The sequence below is a fragment of the Diachasmimorpha longicaudata genome, chromosome 2 (assembly GCF_034640455.1).
Source record: "Diachasmimorpha longicaudata isolate KC_UGA_2023 chromosome 2, iyDiaLong2, whole genome shotgun sequence".
Classification (NCBI taxonomy): Eukaryota; Metazoa; Arthropoda; class Insecta; order Hymenoptera; family Braconidae; genus Diachasmimorpha; species Diachasmimorpha longicaudata.
Window position 1 is genome coordinate 5,267,777 of NC_087226.1, and position 20,078 is coordinate 5,287,854.

The 20,078-nt window shown below is 39.5% G+C and overlaps 2 protein-coding genes across 6 annotated transcripts in view; one reads left to right on the top strand and one right to left on the bottom strand.

Moving 5' to 3' along the window:
- The window catches only part of LOC135172634 (homeotic protein antennapedia-like), a 146,118-nt gene that overhangs the window by 38,474 nt on the left and 87,566 nt on the right, over window positions 1–20,078 (top strand). Inside the window, exon 1 of one of the 4 annotated variants that reach the window (XM_064138828.1) lies at window positions 2,044–2,149. The exons of the other annotated variants lie outside the window; for them this stretch is intronic. The gene's annotated coding sequence lies outside the window, so the exon portion shown is untranslated. Of the gene's footprint in view, window positions 1–2,043; window positions 2,150–20,078 lie in introns of those variants that run through there. 4 annotated transcript variants of the gene reach the window in all.
- On the bottom strand, window positions 7,725–12,321 carry LOC135170626 (uncharacterized). Of its 2 annotated transcripts, XM_064136623.1 has the most exons (6): window positions 11,915–12,321; window positions 11,607–11,822; window positions 10,727–10,900; window positions 10,425–10,619; window positions 9,739–10,181; window positions 7,725–9,507 (listed from the first exon to the last, which is right to left on the bottom strand). In XM_064136623.1, the coding sequence occupies exons 1-6, from the start codon at window positions 12,171–12,173 to the stop codon at window positions 9,157–9,159; spliced, it is 1,638 nt and encodes a 545-aa protein (XP_063992693.1). In that variant the 5' UTR covers window positions 12,174–12,321; the 3' UTR covers window positions 7,725–9,156. The 2 variants fall into 2 exon arrangements, with proteins under 2 accessions (XP_063992693.1, XP_063992701.1); XM_064136631.1 differs by lacking the exon at window positions 10,727–10,900.

The following is a 20,078-nucleotide window of genomic DNA, read 5'->3' on the forward strand; positions in this document are numbered from 1 at the left end:
TCTAAATAACTATTACCCAATGCATACTCCCATGTTTGCCTTCACTCCTCTCTCTCCAACGAATATTTTTCCATCTATTCGACAACTGTCATTCAACGGTGATGAATGGCAAAGTTACCTCTACGTATAGTAAACACTCTGATTGCTCAATTCACATGCGAATGAGAACTTCGATCTCCCCAACTGGTTCTTATCAAGATCAATTGCGTGTGGAATAATGATTCGGCAGCGGAGTTGATCGCACAGCCGCTGTATTTCGATATTTGTTGGCAGTGGGCGCGTGACAGCAATTCCGTGCTGAATGAAAAAAAAAATATCCCAACAAAATGCTTCTTTGGCAGGCCACTAGACAGCAGTCTAGTTCGCTGTAATATTTTTTCCATCAATCCCGAAGAAAGGTACTGCAATGCCCCGAGCGTGACTTCCAGATCATTAGACATGTAAATCAGGCCCTCGGGGAAATAAATTTTTCGAAAAATGTCAGAAGCCTTTGAAGCACTCACCAATAATTTTATTCATAAAAAAAATCCAACCCCGAGATATACAAATGCTTTATTAATTCCATCAAAGGGATCCATCGGACCATGAAAAATACCCATTGAAATCCAAAAAATTATTCTCCATCTCGTTCGCATACCCTCGCCTATTGGCCAACAGTTCCATTGTCAATTCTTTTTTACCATTTTTCTTTTCCATTCTCATCCACAAAAGAATGCGTGACCCCAACGCACATGAGAAAGAGGGTGTGATCTGCAGGCTCCACCCCACGCTGTGCTCAGAATTCTCGAAAATATTCTTGTAACATTTTTTTCCCCTTTTCTCATGACACCATGTGGCCCATACGAAAATCGTAGGAGGAGCCCCCACAAAATGCAAATTGGATACGTTCCCACGTGCACGGGATCTCTCCAGTAGCGAAACGATAGAACTGTTCAAGTATCTTAAAATCTAAAATAGATAACGAAATTGAGACTTTTCGAAATTGAGACTTTCCGAATCGAGGGCCACAGAAAAAGTTATAACCGAATTTTTCCTCCCTCCCAGTTGTCCAGACATTTATTCAAATTTACCAAGAGTCACAATCGAGTTGAGATTGGAATACAGAAATTACCTGATTTTTCACCCTCAGATCCCTCTCACCACTGCCGTCCTGAAAATTAATCGTCAACTGTCCAAGAAACTGCATTTTTTTCCTACCCTCAAGTGAATGATCTCCCAAATTTGACGAATGTCTAGGTCGGAAGTATCTCTCAATTCCCAACAATAGGTAATTTGATATTCATCAGCCTCACAGCCCCATAATAATTGAATTGATCCGGTGAGTCCTCAGTATGATTAACCCGAGGTGTCACCTCTTCGCTCCTTCCCATACATCAACTCCCCGGAAGACAAATAGCCTCCGCTCCTCCGCATAATTCGAATAATCCGTGTAACTTATGCTCAACGTCTCCCAGAGAGCATCAGGCACATTGAAAAATCCCTGATACTCACTCCCCTTCGATTCAAATATCGTATTAATAAACCAAACCACAATAATCCTCACTCACGTTCGTCCAATGGGGTTGCGGCACGCGAGATGGCGTTCGTCATAGCGCGCAGCGGACGCATCATCTGATGATGGTGAAGGGGTCTGACCCCACCCCATCCGGCAACCCTCGTCCGTCCCCCATTTATCCCCCCGAAAAACCCCATCACGAGGGACGCCAACTGTGGCGGACAGGTCCGGGAATCCCTGGGTCCGCCATAGTAAATCAGACGGTCGCAGGCGGTCCTTCTGATCTCGTCCGCACGGCATCAACGACTAGCTAGTCCGTCTCTCTTCGTACGGTTTTAGATGCTCCGCTGTTGCCTCCGGATATCTTTCGAAATTTTGAAAACCCGTGTTGGAAGGAAGATCACTTATGAGCCAGAAACGCGTCTCATCGTAACTCAGCTGAGAGCCAGGCGAGTGCCGAGTCAACGCGGCTTTTTTGGGCCCAAGATCTTACGGAGGGAGGCACGTTCGTCTGGTTAAAGTGATATTTTGGTGATTTGTGCTGTGATTTTTTGCTGTTTAATGAGTTTGGGATAAAGGAGATTGTGGTGGAACACTATCCCTGGATCAATGGCGAGACATAATGGAGACTGATGGCCGTCAGAAATATATCAGGTAGAGTTTAATGTTTTTCGGGTTTTTCTATTTTCGATTGGCGTTCAGTTATCACGGGAAACGGACCAATAAATTTAATTATGTGACAGGTGGTCTGAGGAGCCGAGTGGACTCGATAATCTTAAGATCATTGAACAATTCGCAAAAAACGAATGTTTTCTTGATGTTTTTTTATCATTTAAGAAAGCGATTCGTTTTCCATTTCTTTGATAACATTTTATACAATTAAAAACGGATTAAAAAGCCGTGAACATAATTAAACAAGCGAATGTTTCTTTCAATGAAGGTATTCATGACCGAGTGATTAACAACGATCCCATCACATTGAAAAATCGAAAATGCCCATCAAAACCATTTGCATTAATTCCAAAAACAGCTAATTTATTCCTAAAAATCATCGAACTCCTAAAATCAATTCCAGTTGCATCGATTCATTCCAAAGTTTTTAATCCCAAAATTTTTGAATACAAAAACCACCTGACTGTATCCCACAACTCTCGTCCTTGCTGTCAACCAATTCCCCCCACAGTTCGATCAATTACCAATTTTTTCATTAATTACCTTATCAACCCCCTCACTCCCTCCCCACCCCGAATTTGTTGGACACCAGGAAACGGTCGATTCGAACAAAAATCTTTTCACAACTCCATAATTAGTTTTCAACACAAATTACTTTCACTATCGCTCTCGTGAGCGAAATCTCTCGTTATGAGAAAAAATAAACTTCACGACCTATCGAAATTGATGAAAAATCCATTCACAATCGTTGGAAACTAGTTGAAAACGAGTGTTGCGAGTGCATTACAGTGAATATATACTCGCTCAGCATTACATCGCTGATGTATGTTCACGGCAACGATCGATCTCTCTCACACGAACTGCTAATTGTGCGGCGTCATAACTCTCCGCGGGTTCACCCCCCCCCCTGCCGTCCACCCTTGTGCCCCCTCTGTACGCGTGTAGATTCCCTTACCTATACATCCGGGGTCCTCAGCATGTACACATTTATACACAGAATCGAGCCAGTGAGGAAGAGTAAGTGCACTCGTGGTGTACACCTGTAACTACCACGTTCCAACGGGCTTTAATTGAAGCTCGCTGTTATGGATTGTTAGCTTTTTTTTTCCTTTTCATTTTTCCTCTCTTTATTCTCTCTTCTGCTCCACCCTTTTTGTTTGGAGCTATAGATTATCTGGAGGAGGAGATCTATTGCCAAAGTACGTTCCAAGTTTATTAGCTTTCTCCGAGTCAGAGAATTTCGTCGGTTTTTGGTACCAGAAATCAACTGGCAAATCTGATAACGGGAGTGGCCCTTGGCTGTGCATTTTTGGATAGTTTTAGAATTAAGACATTGAATGATGCAAGTATGGATGGTCAATTGATTGACGCGATGACTTCTACTCGTTCCCGTTGGCGGGATTTAATGAACGGAAAAGGGGGAAGAGAGAGTTGGAAGTAGCAGTTCAGTCTGATTGTTCGGGGGTTATCAGAGGGTGTGTTATGACATTGTTATATTCAATATATATTCGGGAGTGATAATTGCAATGGTTATTTTATTATATAGACACTCTAAGAACGTCTTAACAGGGGGCTATCAATTCTTGTTAAGTCCGATTTTCGGAGAGTTTTCAAAATGAACAGACACAATTTTTGATAAGAAAAATCGGAGAATCCGAGCAATTTATTGACCGATGGAACATTCTATGGAAAATGTAGCAACATTACAGGAAAATATCTCGATCCCTTAATTATAAAAATACCTAGTGCTGATAAGATAAAATCTCTCAGGATTTCTCTCAAAAATTCTGAGGATTTCTCGAAATTTTTCACTCCACTTCAACCCAAAATCTACATTCAATCCAATAATTAAATTTCCAGCACTGAAATTTTATCCTGACCACAACTTTCCTTCTCTTCCCGTCGCAGCATGAAAATTTTTCTCCAAAATTTCCCTCCGCCTATTTGCCAACAAACTCTGAACCATTTGAACCTTAAATTCTCCTCTCCCTCTCCACTCTTTTTATTCGGAACTATAGATTATTCGGAAGACGAGATCTATTGCGAAAGTACGTTCCAAGTTTATTAGCATTTGGTCGCCCAGTCCGGGGGAGGGGGGGGTGGTAGGGAGGAAGAAATGAGAAGGACGAGGTTAAGTAGAGCGTGACTATATGGGCTGGAGGGCTAAGAACGAGGGAATGATAAAACGGGGGATGGAGTGGTGCCAGCAATGGCGTGACGTTGATAAAAGCGGGCCATTGATCGTTGTCTGGGCATTTTTTTCGGTCTAACCCCAATATACCCAGTCGAAAACAAGAGAAATAAAAATAGTAAGGGACGACAAAGTTTTTCCACCGAAAAAATAAAAAAAAAAAAACTTATTGATTAAGTTTGAAAACCACTTGGTCTGACTCTATCAGCTTCATTTGAAAATTTACGTTGTTTTAGTAATCAGCAAAGTTTTGCGTTGAAGATGTACGTTCCCTCTCTCAACTACTCGATAAGCTATCCGCACGATAGTTTTCTTGGCGGAATTTTCCTTTCTCTCCACTTTACTTTCCCATCGGTCTCTGTCTGGTGGCTTTTTTTCCCGGGTGGGAAGGGGGGAAAAGTTTGCATATCTTTTTTTTTCTGGAAGCCCTCACCCTCCGGCGACACAGCACAACCATCTCCAAGTCGTATATACGAGTCATGTATATAAGCACCTATGAGATAGGGGGGAAAAAATGGGGAAGGGGAGAAAAAGAAGTGGGAGGTACGCGAATAATAAAAATCGTCCAGCATAAATCAAACGGACAACGCTGAGGGGGATGGGCACTTCTCTTTCTTGGGTGTGCTTCTTATCTCGGGTACATTGCGCGAGAAGAAACCAAGAGGGAATGACATTAGCGCTGTCCTGGCAATTCTCTGTACGAGTTATAAAGCATTTTTCATTTTGAAAATATACAAGTGAAGAATTGTCTCTTGGGAGATGGTTTGAAGACGATGTGGTCGTACCGTAAATCAAAAATAGGACTGTATCTGGCAATTATATCGATTAACTGAGCCATTGATTGCGAAGTAGAGGACGATAACTTCGGCGTCACTCTAGCGTGAAACATTATGCGCATTGGGGAATTATTGAGGAACTGCTTCTTGCGTCATTTTTCGACTTATCTTTGAACGCTTCATTGAGTGAGGACTGATAAATTAATTAGCTCGTCTTTATGGGGCAAGTCTCGGGAGCCGGATGAAATATAGACTGGTTGAGTAGTTGGTTTAACATTGGTAATTAATGAGTTGTCTGAGTTATGGATCGTTGCCGGGGGATTATTTACGGCTGAATGTGATTTTACTGGATTTTAATTTTGTTGATAGTGATGGTTGGGGATGTAGATTTGATGGATGAAATGATAGGAGGACTGGGAATGGGCAGAACGATGAGGTGATAATCCTGGTGGGAGATGAGGAAGGGCCGACAGTGGGCCGAGGCTCAGCCAATGTTGGCCGAACCTCGGCCGACTGTCGGCAGGACCGCGCTTCGGGGGAAATGACTCGAGGAGACCACCCTTGATACCCGATTTGAGGGAATTAGATCTAATGTTAAGGTACCCTGAAGTTAGATTTATTCTGACTGTTAAATGACGCAACATCGAAATCAGGTTATCGTCTGCGGTATTTGTCGTCAAGAGGGTGCATCGCACAGCGAAGTGAGTGTTCTCGGGGCCCTCGAAGGATTCTGCTCGGTTTGGATCGAAGAACGGCCCCATGCAACAGAGGTACCGGGGGCCCCGACGGACCGCATTCTTCGCAGCGACGCGCATTGTTCGATTCTTCTTCCTCTTTCTCTCTCGTCTCAGCCACCACCGATGCTTCCCAAGCTTATAACAAGCTGGACGGCAGGTTTTTCGGTCCCCGGTTCTTTCCTTCTCCAGTTTTTTTTTTCTGCCTCGTGATTTTTTTTTGCAGGGAGTCTCTTACCAGTCGACTTCTCCACCATCGTGAACAGTCGAAAAACCCTGTAGTCGTGGATTTATGGTTTCACGGTTGACCGAGTGCGGTCTTGCCCATGATCCCTCCCTCGGCGCGTGAGTGACCTTCGAGGTGGCGAACAGAGCAGCCCGGTAACTTCCGGTTTTCCTTATCTTTCAGTCGCACACGTTCCCCCCGAGACCTTGATGGGAGAATGAAAATTGCATGGGTCGTTTTTTTTCCGGGGATTTCACTGACTTTTTTCCGAGATTTTGACTTTTGTTTGGACGTCCTCGAACCGCAATAAAAAAACCTAACGGGAATTTTCTGCTTAGGGACTCTGAAGGTCCTTCCAGGACTGTACGACCGAGTTCTTTTCAGTCGGAGAGTGGATTTCAGGGGAAAAAACTTATCTCGCTGAGTGGGAAGCGGATGGTAAAATTGGAAGGATGTTAAATAATTGAAAGGCCATCATCGAATCCGATAACAATTGCTGTAGTTTATAATTCAACAAACATATGTTGCTTGTCGATAATGTCATTCTCTCAAGATCAACGTAATGAGCAATTATAATGATAATTGTTGAAAAAAACTCGCCGGCTCCTCGTGAGACCCTAACCATAAATTATTATGAACTAATTGATAAGACTGCGTCTTCAAATTTTTATCAAATATTTTTATTCCGACGAAAATCATAAAATAAAACTGAATGAAAATTGAATGAAATACCTGCACTAATTTCCGATCCAAAAATAATAAGAAAAATGTAAAATTATCATCGACAACCTCAATAAAAATTGTCATCCTCATTATCACAAATGATTCCCATGATGATTGATAAAAATAATTATCGCTTCGTCGGGAAAAAAAGCCAAAAACACGAATTGCCCGGCCAACTTGAATTGTCTCGGTGATTACTTCTGGAGAATACGTTTTGAAGGGAAAAAATGTGCGTGACTGGCGTCGCACTGTGCACCAACATTGCCGGAAGCAAAAATGTGCATGTTCATGAGGTGGACGGTGACTTTTATATCGCAGGGAGAGTCGTTGTCCCACAGAGTGACGCGAAGTTGGTAATAAATTTACTTGCGCGGTCGTGCGCGAACTCGAAGAGTAAAAGTTCGTGCAGATTACCTAATAATGGATATCCGCACGAAGAACAAATTAGCTAGGCGATTTATCTTAACGGCGCCTCTCGTGTATTACAGCAAAGTCCCAGGTAGGAAAAAACGAATGGGCCAACCTTGGTACAAGCACGGCCGCCGAGCTGCCGTAGCTCGGCACCCGGGCTCCAGCCAAACTCGCGCCGAACTTGGCTAGACCCTGGGATGATAACACGGGGCCAGGCCTGGGACCGAACTTTGGCCAGACTTCGGTCGCCGTACTTTGGCCGCACTCTGGGCTTACCATTCGGCCCGAAATTGGCCCAGGCCTGTTGCCGAACTTTGGCCGCACTCTGGGCTTACCATTCGGCCCGAAATTGGCCCAGACCTATTGCCGAACTTTGGCCGCATTCTGGGCTGACCATTCGGCCCGAAATTGGCCCAGATTTACGACCAGAGCTGTGGCCAGGCTCCAACCGTTGCCTGTATTGGGTTCAGAATCACCAATAAATATATGAACGGTATATCTGATAAGCAGACATGTATTTATTACCTTCAACATTATACAGAAAACAGTTTTATTATGTGACAAAACTTATATTTAAATTTATTAAATCTATTGACAAAAAAACTCAGCCAATCAAAAACTTTTTTCCTCCTATCGACATAGTACATGTTTTCATCCGATTTTGGTTGAACAGTTAAAGATATGCAGTGTTTGTATCTCCAATTTTCATGAAAGATAATCACAACTATGAGATTTTTCCGCGAACAGAATATGAAAACTCAAAAAAATGATTGCAGGTATAAATTGTAGAAAAATCTTTTGTGGATTATTTTCATCCGCTTTTAAAATAAATAATCTACGTAGATCATTTGAATCCGAAATTTAATACGACATACCATATTAAGTCTTAATAAACTCTCTCTTACAATCTAATAATATTAGCAGTCAGTCTTCAGAATTCGAAGATTGTATTAACAAAATATCCAACAAAATAACGCACCAATGTTATTTTTTAAATTAGTAGTTTAGAATTGATAAATTATCGTGCTTCAATTCAAGCATGAAAACAGTCATTATAATAGCAATATTATGGATAATTTATTCCGCTATGGATGATAAGAATTAATTCTTATATCCATAGACAATTGCTGATACGAATTATCCTGATAAGAATTATTTTTTCATCTCGGAAAGACGTCCTTTTTTTACAATAATGTCTTCTCCATCTGCAACTCCGGAACACAGAATGATATTTAGTTGCATTGATTGTGTGCTAGTTCTATATAATATTGCTTATTATATTCACTCTTTCAAACAAACTTAGAAATATAAAAAAGTCTTGGATAGGATTACATATAACTAATTAATTTCAACCCTTAAATTTGAAATCTTTGGGGAATATGGACGCAGTCCGATTGTGAAACTTCAACCTTATAAATATTATTTGACTTGAATCACCAAATACTGAAAACAGCTCTCAATGGCTGAAATTACTTTCATTAGAATTTTTCTTAAAAATTAAAAATCCACTTATTATTTTTCCCTTTAAACTTTTGGACATAATATTTAATCCCTGAACCAACAACGGATATTTATTCCCGTGATCTAACTTATGAGGAAATGACATAGAAAATACTTTATTATGCTAAGATACATCACATTTTCCAATTGTTATTTCCATCTTCTGGATTTCCGACCTCGCCAGGAGAAATATAATAAATATAATTAATACTTCAATGACAGCCGAATACTAAACAATATTCATATATTAATATATATTCTGCCCAATGAAACGCCTCGCGATAAAAATATATTGATAATATAAACTTTTCCTATTAATCGTACCTTTTATCAAGAATATCACAACTAATACAATTACGAAAATGAACTAATGGAGTCATATTAACACAGTGATTTTACAATTCCATTTATCCCGGAAAAATGAAGTATTATCGATTGGTATCAAAGGAACAAACTGAATTATTCTCGTTATGATGACTTGACCCGCGTTGTCGTTCCTTACGCCCACCCTCTCGATCGCCAGAACGTGACAACCAAGTACTTACTTCTGACATTATCTTCTTCTCATCAGTGCTGGATCCTATTACCTCAATTATCACATCAATCAGTACTTTGCATACTGCAGTGTTATAAAAATTTTTCTTTTTCTTTCCGCCAGCTTCCTTTCCGTAACCAGAATAGTGCAGTGACACTGTCTTCCTCAGAACCGCAGATAGGATAGTGGAAACACATATTTTCATCTCTTTTTTATTGCTTATCAAAACTCTCATGAATAATCGCTAAAAATAAAAGAAGGGAAATTTTTTTGAATTTATGAACATGAGAAGACATCTTTGGGCTCATCGCCAGCGGGTTGGTTCTATAACCAAAGCGTTCCAGTGACGTAGACTTGAGTCCCGGTGATGAAAGATTTTTTCATCACCAGAAAACGAACCCAGTGCATGTGTCACCGCCCAATTTATTGATTTTACATAAAAAAGAAGAAAAACGATCAATTTCAGATATATTACCAGTGTTTCTACGAGATCTGGGTCCGTTGTCAATATCGCTTCGTATTCCTGGAACTTATCATCCATTTCAAATGGTAGTGGCGTAGACATCTGCTTCTGTATTTCAAGCAAGCTAGGACCAGAAGCTGGGGCTAGATTAGTGCCAATGATTGTGGTCTTGAGCTCATTCATAGACTGCTTTAAATCGTAAGCCATCCTGCGTCTTAAATTTTCGAGCTTTTCATCTAATTGCTGATCAAAGTAATCTCGAAGGGAGTTCAGGATTCGACGTTCATTATCAGCATAATGACTAGATGACAACTGGTTTTGTGGTCCCAGCATTTTTGGCATCTTAGCAGGGGGTACCATCATTGATCGTGAAGTTTTTGGAGTTCCTGGGCTCACAATCGAATTCAATCCGTCTTCAGCGCGTGTAGTAGACGATGCACGCCTTTTTCGGTTACCTTATGAAATTAAAGGAGGACCAAACGATATAAATTGATGGGTAGCAGCATCAGATGAAAAAAAAACTACCCAAGCCCCCACCAAAAATATATAATATAATCTAATTCTATATAAGTTCCGAATTTTGTAAAGAATGTTCAAAATATAAATTGGACCATTTTCAAATATTTATAAATATAAATTTTTTCATGCGGGAGGAACTTGGCCGATGATTGGTCATGGAATATCCGAGCCGATTTTACCTGAAGCGTTATGGACTAGTGGTGAAGGAGGTGTCAAATGAAGTTCTTTTCTTGTATTTCTCGCTGAGTCCATCGATTTTGTAGGTGACTGCAGAATTCCATCGGAGGAATCATTGCTCTCAGATTCATCAGTTTCGACGTCTTTAAGCAAAGTAATATTCTTCCTTGACCGCTGTTTAAATGATAAACATGCACCTGGAAATTATTGAAAATGATGATTTATCCCTGACCGGATCATTTAATTAACACGAACTTAGAATTACGTGCTACAGTCCCATATTACCTCAAAATTGATTTATTACCTGTTGGTACAGATCGCGATTTACTCGACATTTGCAAAAAGCCAGAATTATTTTGAGCCTTTGAGGCTCGAATCTCCTCAGGATTAGCTATAAGACAATCATGATTTTCGTCTTCAGAGTCAGATCCACTCTGGTAAATGCTTTGAAATCTTGTCTTTGGTTTTGCTTGTATACCTACGAAATTTTACAAGTTTGTAGTGAAGTAGTAACACAACGTAAGTTGTCTCCAGCCTTTGTTTTTTATAGCTATTTCAAAGTGGGGAAAGAATGCATGCATTTGAAAAAATATTTTTTTTGTAGAACCTATCGCTCCTACAAAAAAGGTTTCTATCAAAATTTTACCATTTTCCGTAGATGTTCACTTTGATTTACCTCTTCACAACAGAATTATAATGCTTTCCTACATAAGAGATGGTGGGGAAAAATGGAACGTTTCTCGTCCCCTCAACATTCCAATGCTTTTATGTATAAACAATCATATCAAGTGTAAATCATAAATTTTCCACTTTATCTTGTTCGCACGTAGTGATTTCTGTTAGCGACTCAATTTTTTGATGAGTAAAGAATTGCAATAAAAAAAAATAACCTAATATTTTTCGACCACAACATAATAAAAATTTTCTTATAAAATCATTCAATGCGATTCTCTCTTAAAACGATGTTTCGAGACAAATACACATGTAATGACTGCACAGATACATAATTAATATTTATTTTGTAAAAGATTTCAAAAATTCGGTCAATCTAATTCCCAATTTAGGGAACGATGGGTCTTTTGATGTTAAATACGAGAGTTGAATAAATTGGGGATGAATAATTGGGGTTAAGAGTGGTTATAATTGTTGATAATTGACTTTTACTTCATATTAACAGGACTTACCAGACTTTGGAGTTTGATTTCTAGGTGGAATCGGGATTTTAGTACTAAAGATGTTGTTTAGTTGAGACTTTGATGCAGTTAAGGGTTTTGCTGAAATTTTTGCTTTCGAGGAAGTTTCGGACCTCCCCCCCTTTCGATCATTTTCACCATCGGTTGTCTCACAGTTGAGAGTTACTTGGGCCTTTTTTAATCTTCTGCGACCCTGATCCAAATCAGCTGAACACAATCAACATATGATCCTTTAATATTGAAATGAACCCATCGAGCAATTCATCAAGTTATAAGTGGAGTCATTTCAATTTTTGTACCTGCTCCGGTGATGAAGCAAAATGGATAACTTTGCCAAGAGTCCTTGGGCGAGTGCAATTTTTCCAAGTAGTCGTCAAGTAGATGATATTCAGTTGTCGGTGGGAATTTACAGGTGTCTTCTTCTGCACTATTAAACCATTTTTTCGGCACCAAATCAATGCATGGTAGCCCTTTTTCGTTTTTCTCGAGAAATTCGATGACTGCGAATGGTTCGCTGAGATTTTTTGGATCGCGAGATGGATGTGAGGTTTCCGACATTTTAGGTTATGAAAAAAAATCACGATTCGTACAATTGAACCTGGTGTTTTCGAGTAGTTTCATATAAACTGATAACTTTGCAGAATGATGCATATAGCTTATTATTTAACAGAAAAAATTGCGTTTCTATTTCCATGTGTTTTGAACGGTTTTTTGTCATCACCCCACTGATGCTTCTTTTTTAGCGCCACTATTCCTTCAAAACGATTATATCACAAATATCTGTCAAACACTTAACACACATTTAATTCACATTAAATTCTCACTTCTTGTAATTTACCGTCAACTTAGTTGGTGAAATCCGAATTTGAGACAAAAAGCCCGATAAACGGATGATACGAGCAATTATGAAAGGTTATGTACACGGACGCCAGATCTAACCGATTTATGTCCCACTTGCATGTAACGACTCCACTATTGAAATTTTCTAACGACCTCGATGATCGGATTTTCATGTCGATTGTTGATTTAAAACATAAAATTGTTTGTTTCTTCCACAATTTTAATCACGAGTTCAACTAAAACATATACCCTCATTCATATACCCTCTTACCAAAAAAAAACTGCATTTCACAATGCGAACAATTTTTACGTTATTTTCTAGTGGAGGAGGGATATGGCGTATTGTCGTCCAGTTACATTTAATAAAGCACATTTGTGTTTAATTTTGTGTGCCTTCTTACATGTCATTTCAGCTGCCCAGGACTTAATGTAGAATATTCCTACTCGACTGGAAAAGTCTGGATAACTAAACGCCTCTTCCCTACTACTTTCCTGGTGTCCGAAAATATATATACCAGTAAGATCATCACAAATTTTGGATTTTCCTGATTTAACGAGAATTTGTGAAATTACGAAAACTTTCTCAATATCTAGGAGTACCACGTTATTTGGATGACTTGTCGTCAAGGTTAGACCATTGATGTTGATCATATTTGATGTTAAATGAATTTCCCCATCAATTATCATCGTTGTAGGCTTTCTCGCGATAACCCAATCACTCAGTATGTGTTTCTGATTAATTACCATGGTTCCTCCAGACTCCATCTCAGTTAGTCTGTTGATAATTTGTGTGAGTGGTTTTATCGAAGAATGAACGAGTTTTTTAAATAAACCAATGTAACTCTCTCCCCAAAACGCTGAGAGCTCATTCAGAGGAATTTTAAAGTATTGGGCATCATTAGCAACGTGGATGATACTATGCCAACTGAGAACTTGAGCCCCTTCATCATTATAAACATCAGGTAACGTCTCGAAACAAATTTTTAGCAGAGATCCAGCATATTCACTCAAATCCTTAACGAATTCCTTACTGTTTAAAATTCTGCTAGCAAAGACAAATAATGAGAAATGACAACGTAAAGGTTTCGGTAAGAAATCTTGTAACACGACGATACCACAATAATTAAGGAAAAACTTGAATTGTGATGCTTTCCATCTTGAGATATTATTCACATCAAATTCTTTCCTTTGAAATTCAATAGGGATATCGGCTTTTAATGACCTCATAATACCATCAAGCCGACGAACATCAGCTAATTTGATCCTCTGGGCTGAACTTCTCGTTAGCCATTTATCCAGCAGCCATTTCATATTACCAGAATAGAATAAATGCATTAAATCTAATGGCACTTGTTTTGTCAGATCGAATCTATCCAAAGAGAGCAGCGGGGACACAGAACCTTCATAATGATGTTCTGGTTGAACTCGCGTCTCGTAGGATACTTTAGTGCGTAAATTTGCATTGGTCACTGGATATATGCGTTTTCCTCGTCTTCCACAACCTACTGTAATGCCCTTGGTGAAACACCTTCCACAGGCATAGAAGGCTCCAGGAGCTTTGTGGCAGCAAATGAATGCTCGAGCTGGCGAATCAGCCACTATTGCTACAATTTTCACCTCAAAAACCTTGTCATCAATGCGCAAACCATTTTCTTGGAGTTCATTGGCCTCTTCAACAAAATCAGTCATGAATTCTGTGGCTGATAATGGTTTCCCATCCCCACAATAAATCGCGGCAGCAAAGGGTTTGGTAGTGTAATTTGGATGCTGTATTTTTATTGAAATTGGCCAAATTTCCTTCTTAGCATTCCGGTATACCTGCATACCGTCAATATGAACCAGAAGAGAAATGTCGTTTTCTCGATAAATTTGAGTTGAAATTATTTTTCTGAGTCCCGAGGCGATTCCCAAATAAATGAATTCACCTGGAATCTCATGAACTCCTCTCATGGTTGTTAGGTGTCTGCAATGGGGAGTTTGCAAAAGCTGCCGTGTAGTCTTGGGTATTGATGTGTAACCTTCACTTCTTAAAATGGCTAACAATTCATCGATTGCTTCTGCTGTTGTAGCTCTTCTGAATTTCACTGCCCATTGATTAATTTTTTGCTCCATTCCCCGCGGTTCCAATTTGTCCAGAGTTTGTGTATTCTTGTCTCCAATGCTGTCAGTGAATACTTTGTTGAAATCATTGTCAATGTCATCTGAATCACCATCACAACCTGAGCCCCCAAGAATTGGTTCATCCCTGTCTCCAACGCTGCTATTGGATTCACTGATGCAATCATTAAGATGCTTATACGAGCCACAATCACCATCACCACCCGACCAACTATCACCACAAGCACTAGCATTATCATCGAGATGTCGAACATCGACATCTCCACTAATTTGATCCACAATAGATCCACTACGGATAGTTATTTCATTGGCTGTTGGCAAACTAACCTCTTCCTCATCGGCATTATTGCGTTCACTGTAATCCGGAGTTTTTTCTTTAGCGCCTTCTACGTTTACAGATTCTTTTTTCTTCAGTTGATGAAAATGTCTGTATTTTTTAACCCGTGAATATGAACTCTGAGACATATTACAATAGTAAAAGAGTAATATTAAAATAATAAATTGCCGCACACGACACTCATGTCTACTGCCACAATCAGACTACTCAACACGCCATCTTACGGGCTGTTGTCATAGAATGTGTGGTATACGGTGATATCCACGCATATTTTCCCCTGAAATAGTATGTTCAGAAGAAATAATGGTACCTTCGGAAGAAGGAGAATCAAAGGACGAAAAATTTAGTGAAGGAACATTCCCCATGAGAATTCAATTTTTGGAATGCTGTTCCATATGGGACCCAAGCCTGGCAAACCATGCCCCTTGTCTGCCTGGCCATGTCTCGGGGCAAGCTTGGTGACCCAAGCCTGGCAAGCCATGCTCTTTACCAGTCTGGCCATACCTCGGGTCAAGCGTGGTTGCCCAAGCCCGGCAAACCGTGCTCTTTGCCAGTCTGGCCATACCACGGGCCAAGCTTAGTGACCCAAGCCTGGCAAGCCATGCTCTTTGCCGGTCTGGCCATGCCTCGGGCCAAGCTTGGTGGCCCAGATCTGGCAAGCCAGTCTCGTGCCAGACCTGGCCCGTTTCGTGGACATTGGCATTTCCTACCTGGGGTGCGCCTCTTAATTGTACGGAAAAATGTCGATAATCAATTTTCCGTGCGTGTCGTATTTATGTGAGAGAACTTCGGAGTGTTTTATGCTCAACAGATTGAAGAATTATGATGTATTGGAAATATTTTTACCAAAAATCATTCTGTTTTTGTATCAGTGATTACACCGAAATTTATTTATAACTTTTTCTTCGTAATTCAGAAATTGATTGATACTGAATTGATTATTTGCACGTTAGCAAAATTAATTTGTTAATGTTTTTCTATTGTTTTACCATTTTTCGGTAGTTCAAGGGTCTCTATCATATAATCTGTCATGTTAGTTCTTAACAACATTCGTATTTATATTTTATTTTCATTTTACTTTTCGTGATCTCTATTGAGGGATATGGACTACCCCAGTAATCATCAATATCCAATTATTATTTCTATTATTTCTATTAAAATGATTATTAATTGCAAATTTACCACTAATTTTTTCCAGAAAATTTACTTCACTCCTCTGATTGAATCAATCGACCATCCCGGTTACTAATACCCAAACAATCATTCTAATATTGGTATAAATCCTCGATTACACCGAACTCCCGTGGAAATATTTCATCATTCGAATTTATCCATTCAAATTCCATCGAAATTCATTTCCCGTTCGACCTCTCGATTATTTTTCTTCTCACAATTTTCCCGTCTTCATTGTCAACATATATCGACGCATTCCAATAGAAAAATTCGATGAGAAATAGAAAATTCGTAGAGCACCCACGCGCGTGCGGATTAAAGAGTTATTTGAGTCTCGGAGTCAGCCATAACTCTGACGATGCTATTCCCGTCCCCTCATTCGCCCACCGGAATATTTTAACATTAGGGTGGGTGGCTTCAGTCCGGTCCGGGATGGGTTTTCGGGTATATATGCGACACGACAAGGGAGCCCCCTGTAGGGCAGCAGCCATCCACATACATATACAACAGTGAGAAAGAGCCGGTAGTGTGAGTAAGCAAGAGGGAGACTCGACGCAGCTGACAGCTGTTCCCTTGGTGGGCTGGTCGAGTGGGGAGGATTCAACCTAGTCGCGCCCCTTCTATAATGGCTCCCTTTTCTTTCCCTTCCCCTCATTCTAAAACCCAGCATGGCTGGCATTCCATTTGTTACGTCATCGTATGTGGAATTGTGCGTGAGCGCTGACGTCAGAATATTTTTATGACGCAGGGAAAATCTGTCTTGTTTTGCATCAGTCGGGCACTTGAGGTTTTTAGAAAAATTGAATCCCCGATTTTGAAAAGTGGGTAACTTTTTCGATACCCGTCTAATCGCTTCAGTTTTATTTAGAATTTGAGGTGATTAGAAGAGAAAAATTGAGTTGGAGTGAAATTAAATTGATTATTCAATGTAATGAGTTTGCGTTTGTTTAGCAATGGAAATAGGTAAATATATGATATCGTTATATAATATATATGGTATATTGTGTATGAGCGGCCGTGCGGGCGGGGACGAGGGGGAAGGCATGTGATTGAAAACAACCGGACTGTGAACAGGGTGGTGTAGGGTGAATATTAGGGTCAGAAAAACGAAAAGTTCACATAAGAAGTCCCGACTGTTCCGTCATTTTTACCGAATATTATTTTGACTGGCAGATGACGGAACAAACAACTAATTAAAAAAAAATTTTTTTCTATGTGAAGCTATGTGAAGGGAATGGAAGCCCTCAAAAGTCCGTCGAAGGAAACGAAGCATGTTATCAAAACTATATTGTATATAAGAAATATATTTTCGAACAATTCTGTCAAGTAATTCAATAATTGGCAGAAAGATTTTTTTTCGTCGACGTAAAATCAGGAAAAAAAATTCTTTTCAGTTTTGAGAAGACATTTTTATTCAAATAATTTATTACACACATAGACACATTTATTAAGGACAAATTAAACATAAATCAGTGATGATTCGATCGAATTAATCCACTTCCGTAACTAAAAACCGATTAAACAATTACATCAGAGATCATGTTTGATTTTTCTTGTTTTTTTAGTCCAATTGACCTTGAAAAATTATTTTATCAAATTGGCCAATTGAAACATCGCGTGTCACTCAAAAAAAATTCCATTTAAGTCTCAATTTTTTAATATCTGTTGAAGACAAATCTTTGAGGTTTCGTTAAAAAAAATAGTCATTTGAACAGCCTTTGAAAAAAATATATAAAAAAAAGTATGAAAGAAACACGTGCTCGGGAGTCAATGGGGTTCGCCTAGATGGCGGTACAGTAAACGGTACTCCTGGTGCCCATAACAAATCGTAAAACGCCGAGTTTTACGAGTGAGGCACATCACTGACTGATACACACACATAACCATGCAAAGGGGAGAGGCAATTCCCTGGTTTACGAGCGCATAACAGACGCGTTTATGGCCACGATCACTGAGTGTGCATACCTACAACTGGGCTTCATCACCCAGTTTTAGCGGGTAAACAAATCGTAAAGTTTCGTTTCGAATATACTGACCTCGTACAATATGTACAGCCCACGTCGATCGATTAAATTCATTCCACGTGGTTTTGTAATCTTCGCCGTCGAGAATCGATTATTTTTTGGCATTTTCGGAGAGGTTTTAATTGATCTAGGACGGGGGAGGTTGTGGGGTTGGTTCACATCGAAATATATAAAAATTCATTTATTATTGTTTGTCCCCTTTGATTGCTTGATTTTGCGTTGTTTAATACACACCATTGTTAAGTCTTTTTTCACACAATTTCTCTTCGTTATGGACTTTCATAAATCTTTTACTTTTTTATTCAAATAAAGGTCCAAGTTCTAGAACATTATATAAACAATGTAATACGAGTACTGGAAAAATAACGATTTGTTGAGATATAATCCATCGAGATTAATAGTAAAATTTCTGGGAATTTCTGGAAAATTTCCAGAGGTCAATAAAATTTTCTGTACTCGCACGGAAATTTTTCGTAGCAATTTCTCTCTGTGATAAAATCTAAATTGCTAAATAATTATTGATTATAAGTAAACAATAAACTAGATAATTTAATAATAATCGAATATTCATCTAAACGTTTGTAAATTGATGCAAACAACAAATAAATAAATAATAACTCCCAGCAATTTGGAAATTGATCAACTCCCTTTAAAAATTGAGAAGAAATTTATAACAACGAGTCAAATCTATTTATCAATTGACTTGATTACTGATAATTCATTATCAGACATTCGTTGATTATCTTTTACTCGTCTTTCATTTTTATATTGCAGTTATGAACGCCCGACGGAAGAAAAGATGAATGCCCGAAATTCAATAACTTTGAAATTTATATGAAAGCCGGAAAAGTACAAAAAACAGAAACTTCAGAAATAAAATTGTCGTCAGAAAATTATTCACTTGATTCTCAACCATTAAATTGATTCTTTCAGAATGATGAAACTAGATTAAATTCGCCCACGTGATTTCTTTCGTCCACAAATTTTACGAGCCATAGCTTTCTTCCGATCAATGGAGCATGAGACGCGCGCGCATATACGCACTCTCTCACTCTCGCACTCTATCTTGTTTCGATTGTTCCGGGGAATACCGCCAGATGCCGTGAGTGCTTTATGACTCTGGAAATGGCTAGGCAGTTAACTCTTCAATCGTTACGGATTTCCCATCGTCTTTCGCATTGCATTCAATTCGTAACACTTGATATTCAACTCCAATGGGATATGACTAATAGCCACTAAATTTATTCAGGTGCCAATCAGCTAATGAACAATTAAATGATTAACTAGGGATCGAAATATTGATGACCTGACGAACAGATGGGCAATAATCAAAACATCTTCAATACCTTATTAAACCTCTGACGTCAAAAGTACAAAATTATAAAATTTATAAAACTATATAAATCCATCAGAATTCTTTTCTCCAAACAAATTTGCGATTCGTTAAATCCTCAAGGGGTGGTAGTCCAGGGAAGCCTCTTGAACTGTAGAATTCCTCCCCCCTTTCACATAAAATCTCCCACGAACCTTCAATGGTCACTTGCACCCCCTCCCCCGATCCATCAAAATTAAATTCTCCCAAACTACCTCGCCCCTAAAACCCAATTTCCCAAACTGCACACCGTCACCTCAGACGTAAGAAAATTTTAACCCCCAACATTTCACGTTAAAACTAAAAGAAAAAAAAAACGCAAGAGAGCGCGTAGTATTGCAGGGCCTTGGGGGTGATTTATTCGAGTTAATTCCAATTCCATTGGAGCCGCGAGGCAGCGAGCACCGGGCGCGGAGGGTGGCCCGGGGCATAGGGAAGGGCGAAGGGGTGACGGGGAAATACGACGAATGTAGCAGTGGTGGCGGTCTTGAGGTATGAGAGAGTTGAGACAAACCAGTGGTGAAGGAGAAGTGGAGGAAAGCCGAAGATAGAGGAAAGAAGAAAGAGGTTGTGAGGAGGGGGGTGGGGCCAGTGGATAT